General features: G+C 37.6%; 1 protein-coding gene across 2 annotated transcripts in view; it reads right to left on the minus strand.

The window, feature by feature from the left end:
* Positions 1-15,999, minus strand: part of KLHL28 (kelch like family member 28) — a 31,002-nt gene that overhangs the window by 7,331 nt on the left and 7,672 nt on the right. The window contains exons 2-3 of one of the 2 annotated variants that reach the window (XM_019751715.2): positions 6,279-7,177; positions 287-730 (exon numbers count right to left, since the gene is read on the minus strand). In XM_019751715.2, coding sequence (XP_019607274.1) covers positions 287-730; positions 6,279-7,177 — 1,343 coding nt within the window. The remainder of the gene's footprint in view (positions 1-286; positions 731-6,278; positions 7,178-15,999) is intronic. The other variant, XM_074328186.1, reaches the window with a different exon arrangement.

A 15,999-nucleotide genomic window follows, 5' to 3' on the forward strand; every position in this document is an offset into this window, starting at 1 on the left:
TAGGCAATGCGGTAATAGGCCACACACACACACACACACACACACCCCACCCAAAATCTAAAGTTGTCTAACTTCATCTTATTTTAGGTTTGTATTAAATCCCCATGTAAAACAATTAGAATTATACTCACGGAGCAGATAAAGTTTCCTAAATGTCTACCAATATTACTTTAAAGATTAAAAAGGGAAGTTCATTTATATACACAAATTGTTTAAAAACCAGAAATCACTGTTAATAATACTTTACAAATCTACAAGCATTTACTGCTTGATTTAAGTTAAATACCTGTTCATGTGGGCAGGACCATACCCACCAATGGCGTAGATCATTCCATCCAGCACGGCAGCAGCAAAACAACTTCGTGTTGTAGTCATTGGTGCCACAGGCTCCCACTTTCTTATTTTGGGAATATATTTCTCTACAGACTGTAAGTAAGACTGTCCATCATAACCACCTAAAGCATAAAGTTCTCCTGCAAGTACTACTACTCCAAGGGTACTGCGGTTCTCATTCATTCTCTCGAGAGAAGTCCAGGTGTTTGTATCAGGATTCCAGCATTCTACTGAACTTTCATGTTTTCTGATAGTGAAATCAGGACGCACGTCAGTTTCAATACCACCTATAACATACACTTTTTGGTCTAAAACGCATATTCCAAACTCATAGCGAGGAACACGCAGCGGTGCCAAACCAATCCAAGAATCATTCTGAGGAAAGTACATCTCCACACTAAAGAATGAGCAAAAAAAAATTAAATTTTAAAATTCAAAAAGGCCCATAAACAAATAAAAATGTTTAATCTCATTATCAGGGACACACAATTTAAAACGACAATAAACCATGACACACTTTCCAGACTGGGAAAATTTAAAGGCAGATAATAACAACTATTGGCAAGAATGTGGAGCTAGGAATGTGCATTCTGATGGTGAGAGTGTGAACTGGTACAAACCACTCTGGAAAACAATTTCACGTTATCTGGTAAAACTGAAGATACACACATGTTCTGACTCAGCAGTTTCATTCCTGTGTTATCTACTCTAATGAATGCCTATTACAGTCAGTTTTGTACCAGGACCTACACAGAAACATTCACAGCAACACAATACAATCATCTGTCAAAAGGAGAATGGATAAGTAAGATGTAGTATAACCACCCCATGACTGAGTAATTTCATTCCTAGATGTGTAGCCAAGAAAAATGCACACACGTGTATGTACAAGGAGGTTCACAGCAGCATTATTTGTAACAGTTAAAAATTAGAAACAATCCAAATGTTCATCAACCATAAAAACTGATAAATTGTGGCATATCATATAATAGAATACTATACAGAAATGAAAATGAACAAACTATGGCTACATGCAACACAGATGAATCTTACATATGTAACATTAACGGGAAAAAAGCCAAATTCAATAGACTATATTTTATAGAGTTTCATGTATATCAAGTTCAGAAACATTTCTAATCTCTGGAATAGAAATGAGGATAGTGGTTACCTTTGGGGAGGAGAGAGAGGGAACTCAAGGCTGGTTCCTGGGTGTTGGTCATGTTTCTATTTCTCTAACTGGTTTGTAATGTTCACCGTGTGATAATTCACTGAGCTGTACACTTGGAATTTGTGAAGTTTTCTGTACGTATGTAACACTTCAATTAATTTTTATAATTAACATGTTCATGGTAGAAAATATTGTATTATGTCCATATACTATAATACCACACACCAATGAAACGGAATGAACTATTTCCTCATGAAGTCTCACAGATGAATTTGAAAAACTTACTGTTCAGTGAGAAAGCACATCCTAGAAGAACATATATAGTATTACTACATTTATATAAAAATGTGTAAAACCTAATGATACATTGGGGCACGTGTAAGATGTGGCAAAATCATTTTAAAAAAGCAAAGAAATAACAGAAAATTCAGGACAGTGGGGGTGGGAAGGAGTCGGCATCAGGAAGGGCATAAAGGGAGTTTGTTAATAGTTTATTTCTTAAGCTGCTTGATAGGTACTTGAGTATTTATTCTTTATACCCAGCATGCATATTATATACGGTCGCTCTTCCATGTATAGATATTTCATTACAAAAAAAAGTTGGGAAAAGGTAGCCAATGTTCCCAGACTCAATAATGCAGGGCATAAAAATATATATTCTCTATCCAGTATGATGAAAGTACATTCATTCATTCCATAGTTGTTGAATCTCTATGTACAGTTTTGTTATAGTGCTTGTTTTAAAATATGAATTTGTTCCAATGAGAACAATACATCGGAACTATGTGACCTTAAGGAGAGCAGTTTCAGTGAGGTGATGGGGACAAATTCTGACTAGAGTGGTTCAAGGGAGTGGGAGATGAGCAAGTGAAAACAGTGGGCATAGACAATTTTTTTTATTTTACTGCAAGGAGTGAAAGAGATAGGAGGCAGCTATAAAGATGAGCAGAGAGAGGAGAGCCCAGGGTAGGTTAACTTCATCTGGGAGCTTAACCCAGAACATGCCTGGTGGCGGTGATGCAGTGGAGTAGGAGGAGGTGATGATAGAGGAGAGTGACAGGTGAACTGCAGGAGCAAAGTCCTTTTGTGGAGGAGAGGAAATGCGGGCTGGTGAATACATGGAGAAGTGGAGGCTGGTCTTAGCTAGGAAGAACGTGGTGGATTTGGTGATGAGGTAGCTCTCTTCAGGCTGCTTCTGTCTTTTCAGTCGAGTGAGACAAGGTCATCAGCTGGATTAGAAGGTGAGGGTAAGAGACTTTGGCTGTTTTTATGGAGAGAGCAGAAGGTATGAAACAGTCCTCCAGGGACGTGAAAGAGTAAATTAATTAGGAACAGGTAAAGGAGTGGCTGGGAGTGCTGAAGCCAGCAAGTGAGACCGGCTAAGATGGGTATGTGTATTTCTCTAGCCACGATCCGTTGCAGCCATGGCGTTAAGTGGAAAACTCAATTTAACTACTAGATGAGTATGACGGAAGAAAAGAAGGGCAAGGGAGCCATGGCTTTATTCAAAGTAATGACGACACTGATATTCCTGGAATCTAAGCTAGGTAAAGAATGAAGGTGAGAACATGTGGTGGTTGGCGAGCCGTCAGTTTTCCTGATTAGAGAGCCAAAGGATTACAAGTCCTGCAGGGAACAACGGATGGCTGCAGTGGGTGCACTGAAATAAATGAGGTGGCAAGAAAGGAGGTGGCAGACAGAGTGGAACGTCTGAAACCAAGGGTTTTAAAGCGTTGATGTCATTGGTAATGACAAAGTTGAGGGTATGATCATGAGAACAGGTGCCTCAGGTAAGGCAGAGAAGACTGGCAGAAGTGAGATCAAGAAGAGAGGCCAAGGAGTGGATAATTGTGGATGATACGACATGAATGTCGAAATCAGTAAGAATGATTACTTATGTAAAATGGTGAGAAAGAGTAAGCCAGGTATAAAAATCTTCAATGAATGAAGTCAGTAAAGGAACAGCAGATGATGGCAACAGAAGGGATATCAAGTGATATTATTGCTTGATGGCAAATGCTTGAAATGAGTTGAGGTTTTTGATGGAAGGGAGATGAAAAAATTTTGGAAGTGGCTATGAGAAGCAAACACTTATCCACCTTGAAGACCTGTGATACCAGAGAAATGGGGGGAAGAAACAGTTTTGAGAGGGTTTTAGCAAAAACAGTATCTTTAAACGTCAGCCTATTGCAGTAGAACAAGAAGTTGACAATAAAGAGGATTTTTCTTATGACAGAATGTGAGCTCTAGAGGACACAAGAGACAGATCTTAGTCAAAAGTAAGTAAAAAGGCTGGGCAATAAGGTTAAATTAGATGATATACAGGGCCATACAATAATAGTTTAATAAAAAATACATGTTTTTTGTCCTAGGTTCTTAGCACAGAGCTCCTAAACTACTTGGAATTTCCTGAGTAATAGGAAGGATGCGGTTTCATTTCATACCTCTAAATTATACTATACGCTAACTTCCAAATTTCCAGCACTGATCTCCTCTTTGAGCTCTGCAATCATATCCAGCTAGCAGTAAGATACCTATCGCTGGATATTCAAAAGGCACTTCAAACTCAAGATGTCCCAAACTAAACACATTATTTTCCCCCTTAAAATGGCTCCTCCTGTATTCTCTCGTTCTCGGTATATAACCATTCATCCAGTATCTATCTAACCAAGAAATCTCACTCATCTTTGATTTCCCCTCATCATCCCTTCATATCCATTCAACCACATCCTATCAATGTGCTCTCTTAAAATATTTCTTAAATTAATGCCCCAGTCTCTATCATACTGTTACTACCCTAATCAGGACCTCATGATCTCTTGCCTGTACGTTTACAATAACCTCTTTTCTAATGACTCTGATGCTACCAGGCCCCCTTGATCTTTCTCCATAATGTAGTCAAGAATGATCTAATATACAAATCTGATCATTTCACTACCCTCCTTAAAATAGTTTTTCAAACCACGTAATACATATCCTCTCTTCATCATGGCACACAATACCTTCTCTGACATGGCTCTTACTGACCAGAGCCTGCCACATGCCGATGAAAATTTTATACTTCAGAATACCAAAAAGCTGTTTGTTTCCTGCATACCCTATAGTAACGTCCACTGTGCATTTGCGTACTTCCTGTGACCTTCCCATCATTTTTTGCTTGGCTATTTCTTTGTCTTCAACACTCAACTTAGATACAAATTTTTCCATAGTATCTTTCCTAAATCTCCCAAATGGGATAAATGCTCCTCCTTAATACTTCCATAGAACTACTTTTAGCACTGTGCTAACACTATGTGTTATAATTCTCTATTTAACATGTCTCCTTTACTAAATTATGAACTTGTTAAAGATCCATTATCTAGCATAATGTGTCTGATGCACAGGTGTTTAATATTTTTTGTAGAATTAAACTGAATAATTATTCAGGTTGAGTCCAATTTTTCCATAGTTATAAATACTGCCATAAACAGCTTAGTGCGAATGACATTTAAATTTTTTCTAAGATGAAAGCTTACTGAACTAAAGATATAAATTGTTCTTATGACTCTTCAATAATTTGCTTGTTATTTTTCATATTACAGACACAAGAGGCAACTGCTCAAGCATTTTTACAATGTACATTCATATTTGGAATTCTTTGTCATGACATTTGACTGATTTACTTCATGTCAATAATCAATGCCTTTAAAAATAAGAGAAAACAATTCAGTCATCATAACTAATGTTCTACCTGTAGTCCAATTTCAACAATACTAGTTTTAGGCTACAATTAAGATGTACACTGAGGCTTTTAAAAAAGGTACAGAATGTATCAGTTCACACTGATAAAACATCAATAGTTTCCTACCATTCATGGCAGGGGGGGAAGCAATCTACTAAATTTTTGGAAATGGCCAGAAAGAAATGCACAGTATTAAAAAAATATACCACATATGAAAGTTTTCATGAAGCAATCCCATTCAAGGAAAAAGTGAAGGTAACATCCAGCTATATTTTCAATGTATAAATGTTATCTGCATAATGCTATAAATTATGGATTGGCAAACTACGGTTATGAGCCAAATTCAGCCCAGCAGTTACTTTTGTAAATAAAATTTTACTGGAACCCAGCCATGCTCATTTATTTATGTAATGTCTATGGCTGCTTTCACACTACAGTGGCAGAGTTGAGTAGTTCTGACAGAGACCATATGGCCATAAAGTCTAAAATATTTATTATCTGACTCTTTATAGAAAAAGTCTGACAACTCCTAATCTATCAGAAAAGAAAATACTTTTTACTACTGTCATTAAAAAATATTTATACTGAAGAAAGTTAATTGCACATAAAGTCCATGATTTGTATCACTACCCTATTTTTTCTTATTTCTTTGGTGTGTTTTTTTAATTAACTATTCATTCAAACCTAATCTTGTCCCCCGTCTCCTTCATCCCAGATTCCTAGCTCTCCTCTTTAGCATCTCTGACCTGGTCTGCCTCAAATAAAGATGTAAATGGTTTCACAAAGGGAAAGAAAGATCTGAAACAGAAGAAAAGTTAGTGAGTAACCAGGAGAGAGAAAATTTGTGCACTGGGAGGAAGTGGGGTGATAATAATTGAGAGTGCTCTAGAGAATGGATGACAATGTGATTAAAACAACCAGGTAAGTGTTTAGGAAGAAAAGAAAAAACACAAAGAAGCAAATTTTAAAAAGAAGAAGAAGAAAAAAAACTATTTGAAAAATATAGAAAGCATACTTTAAAAGTATAAAATCTATTAACATCAATCCATTTACCTATCCAAACAGGCAAACAGTCCAGATTTTCCTCCCACTGCACAAAGCACTTTGGGAGCACAGCGAGGCCGTGTCACCAGGACTGTCTGATGAGAGAGTCTGTGTTCAGGCATAAAGTGATACTTTAGGGCTTCATTCAAAAGATGTTTACAGGTGCGATCATCACGAATAAGATGATTTGCTTCATAGAGTCTGGTGAGAAATTTCACACTCAGCAGTGGTAATCGCACACTGTTAAGTAGCTGTGCTAAGTATTTCTGGCGTTCTTGAACATCGTACTTAATCCAAGACTCAAGGGCATAAAAAACAGTCTCTTCGGTGGCTACATTCAAACAGTCATTGGAAACAATTTCATCCAAATCAGCATGTGTAAGCTCAAAAAACTCTTCAGTCTGACAAACAGCTTCAAAATTCTGGCATATGTATTTAGTGGCTGCCAAATAAAGGTCATGACAACCATATGTCTCTGCAAAACGAGAAATTCCAATACAATTACCAGGATCAAGTTGGCTTTCAAGAAATGCACAACATTCTTTGAGTACAAGTTTTATCTGGAGTAGGTTTGCTGCTGGAAGGAGCGATTCCACTGTGTCCTGTGAAATAAAAACAGTCCCCGTGTAGGCATACTCCACAATGGCCTGGAGAGCAGTTTCATCAATGCACTGAAACTCAACCTCACTGTTCTCTTTTTCAGAAAGGTTTCCAGTGAACATAGCTTTGAAATAAGGGCTGATACTGGCCAGGACCACTTTGTGAGCATGGATTTTAACAGCACCTACTCGAAGAATGACGTCACAGAGTTCGTGATGCTGACGAAGAAGATTCAGGCCCTGCAGGAGTTGTTCAGAATGTAGGTGGGTTAAGTTAGCAAGCATGTACGTCGGGGATGTGTGGTCCATCTACAGGAAAACGGAAAGCACAACGGTTACTTCAAAATAATCTTGGCAATATGATTCTTTTTTCTAATAGTACGAAAGAAATGATGGTTTGTTGTTTCTTAGTGTTAAAATATTTTATACTAAATACTAGACAGAGGCTTTTAGAGTTAGAAAGGATGTTACCAGTCATATAATTCAACTCCGTAGGTATGGATGTTAAGAAAGGTTATGTGTTCCGCCCCAAACCACAAAACTCTCTTGACGATGGACTTTTGGATTAGAACTCTGCCAACTCTTTACCTTCATTAAATTCAAGTTGAGCTATCACTGAAACAAATGCACATGTAAAAAAAAATAAATCCTTAAAGGAAAATTGGTTTTGAAACCATGCTAGAGGCTATTTGGCTATTTTCTCAATAATGATTATCAATGCCTGCTAATCCGATCTACAGATCCTTTGACTGGAAAGCAATTTCATGTTAACTCACATACTTTACCCAAAGATTCAATAATTATTTTGATAAAGGGTATTTAGTAAATACCCTTTATCAAAATAATTATTGAATTTAGCAAAGGCAACATTACTGTCAACTAATTCAACCACGATAAAAATGAATGAACACTATCTGATGTTCTATAATGAGGCCAATAAGTAAGGCTCACCCCACTGATCAAGACCACACCTCTCACCTCTTGGTCATAACTCTAGATCATACCCATTCAATGTACTTGCCATTATGTGCGTCTGGAAGATGAAAAGGAATAGAGAAGAAAGAAGATGAGAAAAAGAAGATGTGAAAGGCAGTAAGGACTGTTGTAGGCAGAATAATGGCTTCCCAAAAAGACATCCCATCCTAATCCCTGGAACCTTTGAATGTTACTTTATATGGCAAAACAAAAACAAAAACAAAAAACCTTTACAGATATGATTAAGGATTCTGAGATGGGGAGTTTACCCTAGATTATCCAAGGAGGCCCTAAATACAATCACAGGTATCTTGTAAGAAGAGGGTAGGAGATTTGGCACAGAGCGAAGAGAGGAAGGTAACGTGGCCACAGAGATGGAGAGATGTGGCCACTAATGCTGGCAGCTACCAGAAGCTGCAAGCAGCCAAGGAACAGATTCTTCCCTGGAGCATCCTGAGGGAGTACAGCCCTGCCCACACCCTGATTTCTGCCCCATGATACTAACTTCAGACTTTTAGCCTCCAGAACTGTGAGAGAATAAATTTTTGTTTTAAAAAGCAACTGAGTTTGTTGTAATTTGTTACATCAGCCATAAGAAATTAATACATGAATACTTTAAACTTAATCATAGCAGCTGCTTAGAATAGATAAAAGGAACATAAAGACATCTATATGATACGAAGTGTTTCCTTCCTATCTCACACTTCAACCACAAGCTATGGGGATAATTAAAAAGTCGAAGATTTGGTTCCTATGTTTTATTTTTTTTTGAATTTTTTTTTTTTTTTTTTACTTATTGGGGTAACTTATTTGAGAATACAACTAGAAGCAAGATCTCAACAGACTGAGAAAAATGCTTCAATTTGGTCCCTATTTTTAACGTATTACCAATAAATTAAAACATTCCAAACATTATTAAATATGAATACCGGTAGGATTGAAAGAGTACAGCTTTTCATTTCTGTGCATTTTTATGTAGAAATATCCAAATATTGAAACTTTCATCTTCATCTAGAACCTCATCATTTGACACTTTTCAGTTAAATTTTAAGTCTGCTAACAAATTTTGTTAATATGGCACCTTACAGCTGATATCACCAACCTCCACTTCTGATCTTTCAAGATAATTCTATGCATATCTATCAGAATAACTCTCAATCGTGGAATGAACAAGTCTCCAGAAACTTTGGGGTCGTCCAGTAGGTACTTAATTCTGGAAGAGAATATTGGTAAGACAGAAACCACAGGCATAAGTTTAGATCTGGATCATTTTTACTTACTATATAGTGTTGACCTTTTTAACCTATTTAACTTCTTTTAACCTCAGTTTTAATAGAAAAAGTGAATATCTAGACTCAAAAGTGAAAAATAAACAATAGGAAAGGCAAGTAGATATAGAAAATAAGTGATGGGATTAGAAAGCAGTCCTAGATACTTTACATCTGGTGAACTTTGCCTTCTCTCATCTTCATTTTCCTTATCTGTAAAATGAGATATACTTAAACTATACACCTCACAAGGTTTTTGAGTATCAAATCAGATAATGCACATGAAAACACAATAAACTGTAAGATTTACAAGAGTAGGGTACTGTGGTGAGGCAATAGAGGTATAACAGTATCAGTGAAGAACAGGGACCTTAGAAATACAGATAATGAGTTTTAGTCCTATCTGGGTCACATACTGTTATATAGAATTGGTATATTTTTTAATCTAAGTATTAATTTTTTCATTCATAAAATAAGAATACCTCCCATCTATCTCAAAAGGTTACATGAAAACAGTTTTATAAAGTGTAAAGTCCACACAACTGAGGTGCTACCATGTTTCCCCGAAAATAAGACCGAGTCTTATATTAAGTTTTGCTCCAAAAGATGCATTAGGGCTTATGTTCAGGGGACATCATCCTGAAAAATCATGCTAAGGCTTATTTTCTGGTTAGGTCTTATTTTCGGGGAAACATGATCAGAATACAGCACTTAAGTCTCATTTTATTAAACTGTTTCTTCCCATGATCTCCACTTTCACTAATGCCCATTCTTTTTACAATGACCTTTCACTTCAATAAAAATCATGTAATTAATACAGCACTATACAAATATTTTCTGACCATAATGCCAGATTTTGTCTACAACCTTTCTCTTCTCTTGTCTTTTTTTCGTCCAATTCAAATTTTCAAAAGGCTAGGTCAAAATTAAATTCACCTGCAAGTCTATAAACGTGTAAGTACTCAATTTATTCACATGCAATTAATTTAATTATGTGTGCTGTTTTGTGAAAAATATCCCTCAACTCTGATTTGTCTGATTTAACAAGGAGAACGTTATTCAGACTGAAAAGAATAAACAGGAAAGGCAAATAGATACAGAAAATAGAGAAAGAATTGAAAAAGGAGACATAGCTAATGCAGAGAAAGGGACATAAAAAGTATATTTTGGAAAAGAAAAAATAAAACTGTCTTTGCTGGCAGATGACATGATTGTCTATGTAAAAAATCCAAAACAATCAACAAAAAAACTTCTGCAATTAATAAGCAATTTTAGTAAGGTTGCAAGATATAAGGTTAATATACAAAAGTCAACCATTTTTCTATATACCAGCAATGAACAAGTGAATTTGAAATTAAAAACATATTACCATTTACATTAACACCTAAAAAATGAAACACTTAGGTATAAACCTAACAAAATATGTATAAGATCTATATAAGAACTATTAAAATTTTAATGAAAGCAAACAAAGAACTAATTAAATAAATATGGAGAATTACTCCATGTTCATGGATAGAAAGACTCGATATTATCAAGATGTTAGTTCTTTCCAACTTGAACTCTAGGTTCAATGTAATCCCAATCAAAATTCCAGCAAGTTATTTTGTGGCTATTTCAAACTAATTCTAAGTTTCATATGGAGAGGCAAAAGCCCCAGAACAGCAAACTCAATAATGAAGAGAACAAAGTTAAAGGACTGACACTATCCAACTTCAAGAACCATTATAAAGCTATCGTAATTAAGACTGTGGCACAGGCAGAAGAACAGACAAATAGACCAATGAAACAGAGTAAGGAGCCCAGAAACAGACACACATATATATAGTCAACTGATCTTCAACAAAGAAGTGATGGCAATACAACAGAGAAAAGATAGTCTTTCCAACAAATGGTGCTGGAACAACTGGATACCCACATACTAAAAAATGAATCTCGGCACAAATCTTAAATCATTCACAAAAATTAGTTCAAAATGGATCAGAGACCTAAATGTAAAATATAAAACTATAAAACACCCAGATAACAGAGGAGAAAAATCTAGATGATCTTGGGTACAGCAAAGACTTTTTAAATATGATATCAAAGGCACAATTCATAAAAGAAAGAACTGATAACCTGGATGTCATTAAAATAAAAAACTTCTGCACTGGGAAAGGCAACGTCAAGAGAGTGAGAAGACTAAGAAGACAAGCCACACACTAGGAGAAAATATTTGTTAAAAGACACATCTGATAAAGGACTGTTATTAAACAAAGAACTCTGTAAAAGTCAATAAGAAAATAAACAACCTGATTAAAAATGGATGAGATTTTAATAGCCACCTCACCAAAGATATACAGATGTCACGTAAGCGTATGAAAAGATGTTCAAGATCATGTCATTAGGGAATTGCATATCAAAACAACGAAAAACCACCTATTAGAATGGTCAAAATCCAAAACACTGAGAATGCCAAATGCTGGAGCAATAGGAACTCTTGTTTATGGCTGGTGAGAATGCAAAATGATACAGCCATTTTGGTTTCTTATAAAACTAAACATACTCTTACCATAAGATCCACTAATTGACCTCCTTGGTATTTACCCCCCAAAATTGATGTCCACACAAAAACCTAAACATGGATGTTTACAGCAGGTTTATTCATAAGTGCCAATATACATGGAAGCAACCTATATGTCCATTAATAGGTGAATGGATAAACTGTGGTACGCAAAGACAATGGAATATTACTCATCGCTAAAAGGAAATGAGGTATCAAGCCATGAAAACATGCAGAAAGCTTAAATGCATATTACCAAGTGAAAGAAGCCAATCTGAAAAGGCTACATGCTGCATAATTCCAACTATGTGACATTCTGGAAAAGGCAAAACTATGGAGTCAGTAAAAAGATCAATGGTTGCTAGGGGTTGGAGGAAGGGAGGGATGAATAGTTGGGGAACACAGGATTTTTAGTACAGTGAAATTACCATATATGATACTATAATGGTAGATAGATGTCACTGTACATGTCATTATACATTTGTCCAAAACCATAGAGTATGCAATGCCAAGAATGAACCCTAAGGTAAATACTGAGAAGCCATAAAGTGCTTCCTTTAAGTGAAAAGGTGAGAGTTCTCAACTTATTAAGGAAAGAAAAAAAAAAAATCATATGCTGAGGTTGCTAAGCTCTACGGCAAGAAGGAATCTTCTGTCCGTGAAATTTTAAAGACGGAAAAAGAAAGTGGCGTTAGTTTTGTAGATGACCTGAAGCCGCAAAGGACAGCAAAACCTCTGGATAACAAAACAAGGATCCAAAAGAATTGACATCTAACAAGAAGAAATTTAAGAGGAATAAACGTTAAGATTCTATATGGATTCCAAAACAACTATACAAGTATTAGAATAAGAGGGGAAAAAACCTCATCTGTAGGATGTGTTTTTAAGGGCTTACAAATTTTAATTTTAGTACTACTGTAGTACACTAAGTTTATGTAGGTTTGAGCTCCATTATAACATACAGAACTAGAGAGGAGACAATATTGCTTTGACTGGAAATGTCACACCACATCTAGAGTACAGATTTTGGGGACCATCCTTTAACAGGGAGCTAAACAAAGTATAACGCCTGATGAAGAGAAGAAATTCAAATCATGTCTTATGGGTAATGGAATTGAGAATGCTCACTCTGATTTTAAAAAAAGGAAATCTGAGGGTTATCATGTAAAAAAACAAGAGGTACAAGTTATTCAATAATAATATAATATAGGATTGTTTTGAGGATTAAATGAGTTTATACATATGAGTGCTTAGAATAGTGCCTATCACTTAGTAAGTTCTTGATAAGTTACCTTATTACTAGACAATTTTTTAAGTTGTCTGCTTAAAAGGTATTCTGCTTTCCATGTTGCACCATCTCCCACTGGTAGGTAAGAAATCCACCATGTACCACTGACACCCTAGGCCACATAAGTATTGCAGAATTGTTGATTATCAAATCAAGTTCGAGTTATTGGTCAGATTCACTTTTATCATAAATAGGAAACATAAAGTGGTAGATCCTTATATTAAACTAATGTTTGGTGTATCCAGTTCAAGACCAATAAGTTACCATTAACATGACAGCATAATACAATATTGATTTGTAAATATATGCATGCACGTGCACATGCACGTGTGTGTGTGTGTGTGTGTGTGTGTGTGTGTGTATAAAACACATATCCAGATATGCAGGACAGTAATTTTAAGAGACTTGGCTCTGGAATCAGGCCCCTAGGATTACAATATTGTCTGTACTACTTAATAGCTATGTGACCTTGTGAAGGTGATGTTAGTCTCAGTTTTCTAATCTGTAAAATATAGACAAAATAGTACACATAAGCATTCAATTTAATTGTTAGATGCTACTTATTATTAACATTACCATCCTTAAAAAGGCTTGATTTTTGCCAGCTAAACCCACATGACTCTCTTCCATGTTTACCAAAAAAGGAACGAAGCTTACTTACTATCAAGCGAACAAATACAAACAGGGCAAGGCTAAAGCCTGACAAATTTGACCAATTAAAGATACCATGAGCCACTTTTAAACTTATAGTTTATTACTTACAATGAAGAGAAGAGTAAGCCAAAGACTAAGCTCCCTGGATCCTTGTCCTGCACGTGTAAAAAAGGTCAACACCAAACAAAGGGGGCTGGATGACAGCAATATAAATTGTAAAGAACCCAAACTAGACTGCAGCTAAGCAGTTTTATATTCTGCAGTTCTATTCTGTGGGATGGGGAAAATGAAAGCCCCATACCTCATTACAACCAGGGAGGTGAAGAGAAACTGTCTCATGACAGACTCCCAGGGGTGATTGAGAGGCAAGTGAGAGATGGCCTTGAGCAGCTCCTTAAATGCATCCCACCCTCTTGTGCACCCTCTTGTGTTCCAGAATCAATCACAAGGTGTTCCAAAACACAGATAAGCGGTGGTCCCGCAGTCCAAGCTTTTGCCTATGTGGATACATACAAGGTGTTATCAAACAATATGGTAAATGTTTAAATAAAAAAATTTATTACAGGGACTGCCCAGTGGCACAGGTGTTTGGAGCGCTGTGCTTCTAATGCCAAGGTCGCTGGTTCAATTCCCATATGGCAATCGATCTCTCATTCCCAGTGAGCTGTGCCCTCTACAGCTAAGATTGTGAACAATGGCGTGACCTGGAGCTGGGCTGCCGTGAGCAGCCAGAGGACAGCGTGAGCTACTGTGTGCTGCCAGGGCTGCTGTGTGTTGCCGTACGCAGCTAGTAGCCAGCGTCAGTGGCCAGCTGCTGGTGAGAGCTGCCATGAGCTGCTATGTGTGAGCTGCTGGTGGTTGGCCGGCGACAGACTGCCTCAGCTGGGGGGCGGAGTACAAGGCTCATAACACCAACATGGGCCAGGGAGCGGCATCCTACACAACTAGACTGAGAAACAACGGCTTGAACCAGAGTTGGGAGGGAGGGGAAAAGTTTATTACAGTAAAAGACACATTGTTATTAACCCCCCTCAAAATACTCCCCCTTGCTTTGAACACACTTATCCCATCATTCTTGACACTTTCTGAGGCAATTCTGGAAGTCCTGTTTCGTGAGTGTCTTTAGTTGTGCTGTGTCGCTGTCTCGATGTCCTGAATCATTTTGACTTTGGGGAAAAGTCAGAAGTCACACAGTGCCAGATCCAGTGAACAAGGTGGATGATGACACACCATTATGTTATTTGACAGAAACTGCCATATATCAGAAGCGATGTGTGACACAGAGCTTTTCCATTGTGATCACAAAATATGGCGAATGCTGCTGCCAAGGGCCATCCAACAGGAAGGCAGGGATTTTCAATATGGGAAGTAATGCGTCAAACCTTAGTAACAGTGTGTGACAAGTTTCAACTTGCTCAGTGTAGTCAGTTGGGTGTGAGCTACGGTTGAGAGAAGGTATGTTTTAAAGTGTGCTGTAAATCATCCTCCATCATGACAACGCTCCATGTGACACATCACTTCTGGTATAAGGCAATTTTTTGTCAAATAAAAACATTACAGTGTGTCCTCATCCACCTTATTCGCCAGACCTGGCACCAAGAGACTTCCAGCTCTTCCCCAAAGTCAGAATGACCATGAAAGGTAAAGGTTTTGAATCGATTCAGGACATCAAGGCAGCCACGACAGCGTAACTAAAGACAATCACCAAAGGACTGTCAGAACTGCTCCAGAAAGCAGCACGAATGATGGGATAAGTGTGTTCAAAGCGAGGGGGAGTATTTTGAGGGGGATTAACAGCAATGTGTCTTTTACTGTATTACATTTTTTTAAATTTAAACATTGACCATATGTTTTTTTTAAGGATTTTTATTGGGGAAGGGGAACAAGACTTTACTGGGGACAGTGTGTACTTCCAGGACTTTTTATCCAAGTCAAGTTGTTGTCCTTTCAATCTTAGTTGTGGAGGGCACAGCTCAGCTCCAGGTCCAGTTGCCATTTTCTAGTTGCAGGGGGCACAGCCCACCATCCCTTGCGGGAGTCGAACCAGCAACCTTGTGGTTGAGAGGATGCATTCCAACCAACTGAGCCATCCGGGAGCTCAGCGGCAGCTCAGATCAAGGTATCATGTTCAATTTTAGTTGCAGGGGGCACTGCCCACCATCCCTTGCGGGAGTCGAGGAATCGAACTGGCAACCTTGTGGTTGAGAGCCCGTGCTCCAACCAACTGAGCCATTCGGGAGGCAACTCAGCTCAAGGTGTAGTGTTCAATCTTAGTTGCAGGGGGCGGAGCCCACCATCCCTCGTGGGACTCGAGGAGCTGAACCGGCAACCTTGTGGTTGAGAGCCCACTGGCCCATGAGGAAATCGGACCGGCAGCCTTCGGAGTTAGGAGCATGGGGCTCTA

Source organism: Rhinolophus sinicus, linkage group LG03 (genome assembly GCF_036562045.2).
Source record: "Rhinolophus sinicus isolate RSC01 linkage group LG03, ASM3656204v1, whole genome shotgun sequence".
NCBI lineage: Eukaryota > Metazoa > Chordata > Mammalia > Chiroptera > Rhinolophidae > Rhinolophus > Rhinolophus sinicus.